General features: G+C 66.9%; 1 protein-coding gene across 1 annotated transcript in view; it reads right to left on the bottom strand.

The window, feature by feature from the left end:
- Positions 1–2903: 2903 nt before the first annotated feature.
- The window catches only part of MEX3C (mex-3 RNA binding family member C), a 7340-nt gene continuing 392 nt past the window's right edge, over positions 2904–9851 (bottom strand). The window contains exon 2 of the mRNA XM_054517860.1: positions 2904–8696. Within this exon, the coding sequence (XP_054373835.1) occupies positions 7317–8696 (1380 nt within the window). The 3' untranslated portion in view covers positions 2904–7316. The remainder of the gene's footprint in view (positions 8697–9851) is intronic.

Here is a 9851-nt window from a genome sequence, read left to right as displayed (position 1 = left end):
GGTGGGCACGCCGAGGGTGGCAGGGCTGGGCGCTGGGGCTGCCCTGGGAGCTGAGGCACCGCAGGGACACCAGCACAGAGCGGCTGCTGCGGCCTGGGGACAGCCCGCAGGTGGTGGCAGCGTCAGGGGAGGGGACGGGCACCAGGGCGTCCCCAGGTCAGTGTGGGTGCGGGGACAGAGGTGTGGAGCACCCCCGGAACAGGGGCAGGAGCAGAGGGAGCTGGGCAGGGGCTGGAGCCCCAGGAGAGGCTGAGGGAGCTGGGCAGGGGCTGAGCCTGGAGCAAAGGAGGCTCAGGGGGCCCTTGTGGCTCTGCACAGCTCCTGACAGGAGGGGACAGCCGGGGGGATCGGGCTGTGCTCCAGGGAACAGGGACAGGAGCAGAGGGAACGGCCTCAGGCTGGGCCAGGGCAGGCTCAGGGTGGACACCAGCAGGAATTTCCCCATGGAAAGGGCTGTCCAGCCCTGGCACAGCTGGTGAGACCCCATCCCTTGGGCCGTGTGGATGTGGCACTTGGGGACAGCTGGTGGCCCTGGCAGTGCTGGTGGCAGGGTGGGACTCGGTGGCCTTGGTGAGCTTTTCCAGGTTAAAAGCTGCTGCGGTTCCGTGGTTCTCCTGGGGCTTCCGGGCCCTGCCACGATCACCTTGATCCACGCCGTTTTCTGGAGTTCTGGACCCGTTTTCTCCCCTCCCTCGCCTGGGGCAGCCTGACCCGAGCGAGAGCGAGAGCGGTGCCTCATCCTCATCCTCATCCTCATCCTCATCCTCAGCCTCAGCCTCAGCCTCATCCTCAGCCTCCTCATCCTCATCCTCATCCTCGGCCTCGGCCTCGGCCTCGGCCGCCCCCGCCCTGCCCGGGCTCAGGGAGCCAAGTGCAGCCGGTGCAGCCGGTGCAGCCTCCTTGGCGGCTTTGTCCTGCTCCAGCCCGTGCGGGCCCCCCTGAGCCCGGCCCAGCCTTCCCCCAGCCCTGCCCAGCCTGCGCAGACCCATCGCGGTGTGGGATCTCCCACAGCCCCCGGGGCAGCTTCTCTGCCCAAAGTCCAGTTTTCCCGTCACAGCCTGCACCCCCCGCTGTTTTTGATGCGTTTACCTCAAACTTTGCCCGAGCAGGTTTTGGAAATGCGCTGGAATTTCATAAAAAATCGGGCCAGATCTATTCTGGGGGTAGAAAGTAAGAAGCCAACAGAAGCTGCTCATTTTTTGTTCGTGCCCGTTCTGCTCCTTCCAGGAGCCGTGGCACGGAAAGGGCCCCCGAGCCCGGCTCTCTGCACAGCCCCGCCGCAGTCCCGGGGCACCGCCAGCCCCGCTCCCGGCTCCGGCCCCGGTTCCCGCAGCCCCGGAGGGCAGAAATGCTGCGGGAAGGGGATCGGGAGCTGCCGCGGGCTGGGAGCTCCCCCCGGACGTCAGCCCGAGGCTCTCCCCGAGCGGGGCGCTCCCCAAACTCCCCCATTCCAGCCCCGGTGCCCGCTCGGTCCCGGCTCGGGGCTGGGCTCGCTCTCACGCCCCGGGGCAGCACCGCCCCCGCCTCGGCGCCGTGAGGCGGAAACCCCACAGGGCCGAGCAGCGGAAACCCCACAGGGCCGGGCAGCGGAAACCCCGCGGAGCCGAGCAGCGGAAACCCCGCGGGGCCGGGCAGCGGAAACCCCACAGGGCCGAGCAGCGGAAACCCCGCGGGGCCGGGCAGCAGAAACCCCGCGGGGCCGGGCAGCAGAAACCCCACAGGGCCGGGCAGCGAAAACCCCGCGGGGCCGAGCGCCGCGCCCCGGAGCGCGCTGCGGGCAGTGCCGGCCGCCGCCTGCGGCCCCGCAGGACCGGGGAGCGCGGCGGGAGCGGGCGGAGCCCCGGCCCTGGAGCACGCACGGTCAGCGGTCCCTGCCCGGCCCGGCGCCGAGCCCCGGGCAGCAGCGGCTGCAGCGCGGCCAGAGCGGCCCCGGGACGGGACTGCCGGCCCTGCTCCCCGATCCCAGCCAGGCGCCGGGCAGGGAGGGCTCGGAGCGGCCTCGGCAGAGCCGGGGACAGCCCGGGCTCGGCGGCAGCGCCGCGTTCCAGCAGCTGAGGAAACGTCTGAGTTTATTAATGCTTCATTAACAAAAACCAGCATTAATGTTGCTGTCCAGCAGAGCGGCGAGTGCCGCTGCCCGGGGCCCAGAGCCGCTGCCCAGAGCCGCTGCTCGGAGCCGCTGCCCGGGGCTCAGAGCCGCTGCCCGGAGCCGCTGCTCGGAGCTCGGAGCCGCTGCCCGGGGCTCGGAGCCGCTGCCCGGAGCCGCTGCCCGGAGCCGCTGCCCGGGGCTCGGAGCCGCTGCCCGGAGCTCGGAGCCGCTGCCCGGGGCTCAGAGCCGCTGCCCGGAGCCGCTGCCCGGAGCTCGGAGCCGCTGCCCGGAGCTCGGAGCCGCTGCCCGGGGCTCGGAGCCGCTGCCCGGAGCCGCTGCCTCGGGCCGGGAGCCGCCGCCCGGAGCTCGGAGCCGCTGCCCGAAGCCGCTGCCCAGGGCGGGCGCTGCCCTCGCCTGGCCTGGCCCGGGCGGGCACCGGCGCCGCTGAGCACGGAACAGCCAGGACAGCGACCCGAGCGTGCGGGAAAGGAGCGCCCGTCACCGAGACCCCAGACCCAAATCCCTGACAAGGAGCCCCCAGACCCAAATCCCTGACACACACACAGACACACACGGAGCCCCCAGACCCAAACCCCTGACACACACACAGAGACACACGGAGCCCCCGGACCCAAACCCCTGACACACACACAGAGACACACGGAGCCCCCGGACCCAAATCCCGATACTGACCCAGAGCCCCCAGACCCAAACCCCTCACAGAGGGAACCCCCCGGGCATTTCGGGGTTTCTCGGCCCCCACCTCCCGCGCTCCCCCGGTGGCAGCCGGGCAGGCGAACATGCAAGTCAAAAATCTTCATTATGCAACTTTTAATATCAGAAAAATAAAACTCTTGTAATTCTCTTTACAGCAAATATATAATATCAGTGCTTCGGCCGTCATCAGTGAAAGGCCCTTTATCATAAAATATACGGATTCTTAAATTTACTGAAATCGGGTCTGTAATCCCTACATATACATAACAAAAAGTGTAGCAAAATTAGCAAATAGGAAACCGGCCCCGGACACTGCCCTGTGCTGGGACACTGCCTGTGCTCGGACACTGCCCTGTGCTCGGACACTGCCTGTGCTGGGACACTGCCTGTGCTCAGACACTGCCCTGTGCTGGGACACTGCCCTGTGCTCGGACACTGCCTGTGCTCGGACACTGCCCTGTGCTCGGACACTGCCTGTGCTCGGACACTGCCCTGTGCTCGGACACTGCCTGTGCTGGGACACTGCCTGTGCTCGGACACTGCCCTGTGCTCGGACACTGCCTGTGCTCGGACACTGCCCTGTGCTGGGACACTGCCCCACTCGGACACTGCCTGTGCTCGGACACTGCCGTGCTCGGACACTGCCTGTGCTGGGACACTGCCTGTGCTGGGACACTGCCTGTGCTCGGACACTGCCTGTGCTGGGACACTGCCCTGTGCTGGGACACTGCCCTGTGCTCGGACACTGCCCTGTGCTGGGACACTGCCTGTGCTCGGACACTGCCTGTGCTGGGACACTGCCTGTGCTGGGACACTGCCCTGTGCTGGGACACTGCCTGTGCTCGGACACTGCCCTGTGCTCAGACACTGCCCTGTGCTGGGACACTGCCTGTGCTCGGACACTGCCTGTGCTGGGACACTGCCTGTGCTGGGACACTGCCCTGTGCTGGGACACTGCCTGTGCTGGGACACTGCCTGTGCTCGGACACTGCCCCGTGCTCAGACACTGCCCTGTGCTGGGACACTGCCCTGTGCTCGGACACTGCCCCGTGCTCGGACACTGCCTGTGCTCGGACACTGCCTGTGCTGGGACACTGCCTGTGCTGGGACACTGCCTGTGCTGGGACACTGCCCTGTGCTCAGACACTGCCTGTGCTGGGACACTGCCTGTGCTGGGACACTGCCCTGTGCTGGGACACTGCCCTGTGCTGGGACACTGCCCTGTGCTCGGACACTGCCCTGTGCTGGGACACTGCCTGTGCTCGGACACTGCCCTGTGCTCGGACACTGCCTGTGCTGGGACACTGCCTGTGCTCGGACACTGCCCTGTGCTGGGACACTGCCCTGTGCTGGGACACTGCCCTGTGCTGGGACACTGCCCCACTCGGACACTGCCTGTGCTCGGACACTGCCGTGCTCGGACACTGCCTGTGCTCGGACACTGCCTGTGCTGGGACACTGCCTGTGCTCGGACACTGCCCTGTGCTCAGACACTGCCTGTGCTCAGACACTGCCCTGTGCTCGGACACTGCCTGTGCTCGGACACTGCCTGTGCTCGGACACTGCCCTGTGCTGGGACACTGCCCTGTGCTGGGACACTGCCCTGTGCTGGGACACTGCCCTGTGCTCAGACACTGCCTGTGCTCGGACACTGCCCTGTGCTCGGACACTGCCTGTGCTCGGACACTGCCTGTGCTCGGACACTGCCTGTGCTGGGACACTGCCTGTGCTGGGACACTGCCTGTGCTCGGACACTGCCCTGTGCTGGGACACTGCCCTGTGCTGGGACACTGCCTGTGCTCGGACACTGCCTGTGCTCGGACACTGCCTGTGCTGGGACACTGCCCTGTGCTGGGACACTGCCCTGTGCTGGGACACTGCCTGTGCTGGGACACTGCCCTGTGCTGGGACACTGCCCTGTGCTGGGACACTGCCTGTGCTCGGACACTGCCTGTGCTCGGACACTGCCCTGTGCTGGGACACTGCCTGTGCTCGGACACTGCCTGTGCTCGGACACTGCCTGTGCTGGGACACTGCCTGTGCTCGGACACTGCCCTGTGCTCGGACACTGCCCTGTGCTGGGACACTGCCTGTGCTGGGACACTGCCTGTGCTCAGACACTGCCTGTGCTGGGACACTGCCTGTGCTCGGACACTGCCTGTGCTCGGACACTGCCTGTGCTCGGACACTGCCCCGTGCTCGGACACTGCCCTGTGCTGGGACACTGCCCTGTGCTCAGACACTGCCTGTGCTCGGACACTGCCCTGTGCTCAGACACTGCCTGTGCTCGGACACTGCCCTGTGCTGGGACACTGCCTGTGCTGGGACACTGCCCTGTGCTGGGACACTGCCTGTGCTGGGACACTGCCTGTGCTGGGACACTGCCCTGTGCTCGGACACTGCCTGTGCTGGGACACTGCCCTGTGCTGGGACACTGCCCTGTGCTGGGACACTGCCCTGTGCTCGGACACTGCCCCACTCGGACACTGCCTGTGCTCGGACACTGCCTGTGCTGGGACACTGCCCTGTGCTCGGACACTGCCCTGTGCTGGGACACTGCCCTGTGCTGGGACACTGCCCTGTGCTGGGACACTGCCTGTGCTCGGACACTGCCTGTGCTCGGACACTGCCCTGTGCTGGGACACTGCCTGTGCTGGGACACTGCCCTGTGCTGGGACACTGCCTGTGCTGGGACACTGCCTGTGCTGGGACACTGCCCTGTGCTGGGACACTGCCTGTGCTGGGACACTGCCTGTGCTGGGACACTGCCCTGTGCTGGGACACTGCCCTGTGCTCAGACACTGCCCCGCTCGGACAATGCCCTGTGCTCAGACACTGCCTGTGCTGGGACACTGCCCTGTGCTCGGACACTGCCCTGTGCTCGGACCCTGGCCGTGCCCTCAGGGCAGCTCCCAGACTCGGAATCACCAAATAAAAACCGTTACCTGTAAACTTGTAATACGAAATGTAACTCTTCAAGTGGAAATAAAAAATAAAGTTTTCTGCATATTTACTAGTTCAACATAGGTGTGATTTCATTTCCTCTTTTTTTTTTTTTTTTTCTGTTAATCTGAGAAAAAAGCTTTGTCTTGGGAAAATAATGCTTCCAAAACAAAAATAGAAAAAAATCCACCAGAACTCCATTTTGTATTATTTTTTTTTCCTTTCTTTCTTCCTTCCTTCCTTTTTTTGTTTTGGTTTTTATCTTCTTCTGTTTGCTTGTGTTCGTTGCTTTAACTTATGCCAGCGCAGATTTGGGAACATTCTGAGGATGGAAGAGCTGGAAACACCCACAGGTTGAAATGCAGGAAGAGTATTCAAGAGACTCTCCTTTCCTTTTTCTTCTTTAGACTCGTGATTGGAAAGACCTTTTTGAAATGCAGCAAAGTGACTGCCGGTGGCTGAGGAGCGAGCAGCGCCAGGGCACGCACCCGGCTCCCCGGTTTCCCCTTCCCTTACTGAAAGGAACCGTGAATCTGCAGTGTGTGCAAGACGAGGGCCGGACGCGGCGATGCCTCACGTGTTGATCTGCAGGCTCGCTGGGGGGCGATTTGGGAACAGCGCGATCAGACAGACGGAATGTCAGCGCCCTCACCGGGGCACCGCGGAGCTCGGACACGATCCTGGGACCCGATCCTGGGACACAATCCTGGGACCAGATCCTGGGACCCGATCCTGGGACTGGATCCTGGGACCGGATCCTGGGACTGGATCCTGGGACTGGATCCTGGGACCCGATCCTGGGACTGGATCCTGGGACTGGATCCTGGGACACAATCCTGGGACTGGATCCTGGGACACGATCCTGGGACACGATCCTGGGACTGGATCCAGGGACTGGATCCGGGGACCTGATCCTGGGACACGATCCTGGGACCCGATCCTGGGACCCGATCCTGGGACACGATCCTGGGACCCGATCCTGGGACCGGATCCAGGGACCGGATCCGGGGACCCGATCCTGGGACAGCTCCTGGGCCAGCTCCTGGGACAGCTCCCGTGTTGCCCACGCTGCCCAGCACAGCCTGGCTGCCCCCGTGGGAATCGCAGACCCCGAGGGCCCAGCCTGGGCTGCTCCTGTCCCTGCTGTGACTCATCCCTGTCCCAGTCCCTGTCCTGGCTGTCCCGGGGCAGCTCCGGCGGTGCCCCCGCGGCCAGGGCGGGCGTTTGCAGTGCTGCAGGGTGAGGCGTGGGTGGTGGCAGAGAGCGGCAGAGAAGGCGTTTCCCCAGAGCTGCTCGGAGCACTGGCAGTGTCGAGAAGGCAGCGCTGGCAGTGTGGGTGGCTGGCGGTGCCACAGCCCTGCACGGCAGGTGACCCCTCTGCGGGGCGGCACGGCTGCGGCTGCCAGCACAGAGGCCCGGCCGTGACAGAGGCCCTTCACACGCCCACAACACCTGTGTTTCCAGCTGTGAGCAATGATGAGCGCTCCCCGCACGCGGCACAGCAGCCCCGACCCCTCCGTGCTGAGCGCCGCTGCCCGCGCGGGGCGCAGAGCGCGGCCCGGCGGGCTCAGGAGTGGATCTGGATGGCCTGGGTGACGGCGGCCTGGCACACGGGGCAGGCGGGCGCGTCCCTGGCGCAGATGCGGGCGGCGCACTGCGGGCAGAACAGGTTGTGGCCGCAGGGCACGAGGGCGGCCGTGGCCTCGCCGTCCAAGCAGAGGACGCAGTCGTGCCTGCGGCGGCACTCGGGGGGCGAGCTGGACGCGGAGCCGCCGTTGGACGAGGAGTAGCTGTTGGTACCGGTGGAGAAGGCGGGGATGCAGATGGGCAGCCCGGGCTGGGGGCCCGGGGCGTTGCTGTGGGCCCGCCTGGCCAGGGGCTGCTCCAGACCCTCGGGGAAGGTGGGCGACAGGCGGGGCGTGGCGGGGCAGCTGCCGTGGAGCGGGGCCCTGGAGCCGCCCGCGGCCTCGGTGCCCAGGCCGGGCGGGGCGGCCGCGGGCTCCAAGGGCGCCCATATGGTCGGGGAGGGCGCGGGCAGGGGCTCGTAGGCAGGGGAGTCCAGCGCCAGCTCCTCGGCGCCCATGGCCGGCAGCGCCTCCCCGACCCAGAAGCCGCCCGCGCCGAAGGGGCTGGTGGGGCTGAAGTCGGCCAGGCGGCTGCCGCTGAAGTAGGAGTCGGTGGAGCCGCTGCCCAGCGAGCTGGAGCTGTCGTTGCGGTAGCTGGAGACCATCCTGGCGCGGGCGCGGGGCGCGGGGCGGGCGCCGGGCCAGGCGGGGCCGCCCTCGAAGCCGACATCGGTGCCGTTGGCGCGGAAGTCGCTGTCGTGGCCGAGCTCCGGGAAGGCGCCGGTGCGCAGGGCGATGTGCATCTCGATCTCCTCGCGCGCCCGGTCCACGTTCTCGGGCATGCCCGTCACCTCGAACACGGGCTCCTTGTCGCGGCTGGGCGTCACAATGTACGTGTGCGTCTGCTGCTGGATGCGCTTGATGGTGGCGCCCTTGGGGCCCACCACCAGCCCCACCACGCGGTACGGCACCCGCACCTGCACCGTGGTCTGCCCCGGCAGCGCGGGCGCGCAGCCCGGCCCCGCGGCCCTGCCGCGCGACGCCCGGATCAGCGAGAAGTGCTCGGCCGCCGACAGGATCTCGCGCTTGGCCGCGGCCACGTCCTCCCTGCGCCCCGTCACCACGAACACCGGCTCCTCGCCGCGCACCGGCGTCTTGATGTACGTGTTGGTCTTGGCCCGCAGCGCCTTGATCTTGCAGCCTGCGCGGGGAGCACAGCGCGTCGGCGGGCGGCCGGGGCACAGAGCGATGCCCTGCCCGTTCTGCCCACCCAGAGCCCCAGGGTGCACAGCTCTGCAGGGCTCCAGCAGCCCCGCCCCGGTCCCTGAGTGCCAGCCGTGCTCCCGAGTGTCCCACAGAGATACTGGGTGTCCCCCAGCTGTCTGCACGGCGCCGCAGGAGCCTCACACACACACAGAGCCCTGCTGACACGCCAGCCCTGCGCCCTCGGCCACAAACAAACGCTCCCAGCTGGGAGCAGGGCCTGCAGCCCAGCCCTGTGCCCCAGGCAAAACCACTGAGGGTCAGCGAGAGCTCCTGTCTGCCTCCCGCCACGGGGGTTACCCAAACGCTGCCCTTCCCCGCGGGGTGAGGGGCCCTCCTCGAGCTGCCCCGGGAGCCCGAGCAGACTGCTCGGGTCACAAATGGACTCCACCTGGGGGTTTCTCTCCTTGCCTGAGCAAACCCTGCCCCAAACAGAAACCAGAAGTCAATGGAACGTTTTCCTTTGATTTTCAGGGATGGAATGACGGTTGGTGGGACACAGTGGGCCCTGTCCTGAGACACTCCAGGTGTTGAGGCAGGGTGTGAACAGAAGCCCAGCTTGCCCAGCACAGGACCAGGAGAGCGGGCAGTGCAGAACGAGCATGGAGGAGCGGGCGCACACTGGGGGCATTCCCGACAGCGCCTGCATGCCGAGCCCAGCCCGTGCGGGGCCAGCTGCCAGCAGTGACAGAGGCGGCACTCGGAGCACACCGCGCCTGCACGGAGCTGTGAGCAGCCCCAGCATGGCTGCCCCGCAGCAGCTCACTCCCCCCTGCTCCGCACAGCGCCCCAGCCCCTGCGGGCACACGGAGCCGCCTCCCCAGGCCGGGCTTGGCAGCCCCTGCTCCGCGGGCCAGAGACGCTTACACGGCCCAGAGGCTGCTCCAGGCCGCTCCTGCAGGAACGGCCCCGGGCAGGAGCAGGAGCAGGAGCAGGAGCAGGGGAGGAGGGGCCGCTCCTGCAGGCAGGCGGTGAGCAAGGCCAGAGCTGGCCCAGCTCGGCGGGAGGAGGAGGAGGAGGAGGAGGAGGAGGAGGAGGAGGAGGTGGAGTTTCAGTGTCTCTGGCAGCGCTTGGGAGCAGCTGAGGGGGGCAGGGAGCATCTGTAGGACACCGACACCGCACAGCCTGCCCCAGCCCCAGCTCCAGCTCTATCTCAGCCCCAGGTCCATCTCAGCCCCAGCCCCAGCCCCAGCTCCATCCCAGCCCCAGCTCCATCTCAGCTCCAGCTCCATCCCAGCCCCAGCTCCATCTCAGCCCCAGCTCCAGCTCCATCC

The sequence above is a fragment of the Molothrus ater genome, chromosome Z (assembly GCF_012460135.2).
Source record: "Molothrus ater isolate BHLD 08-10-18 breed brown headed cowbird chromosome Z, BPBGC_Mater_1.1, whole genome shotgun sequence".
Classification (NCBI taxonomy): domain Eukaryota; kingdom Metazoa; phylum Chordata; class Aves; order Passeriformes; family Icteridae; genus Molothrus; species Molothrus ater.
The sequence above is the reverse complement of the archived record's forward strand: the minus strand, read 5'-3'. Positions and strand labels throughout refer to the sequence as shown.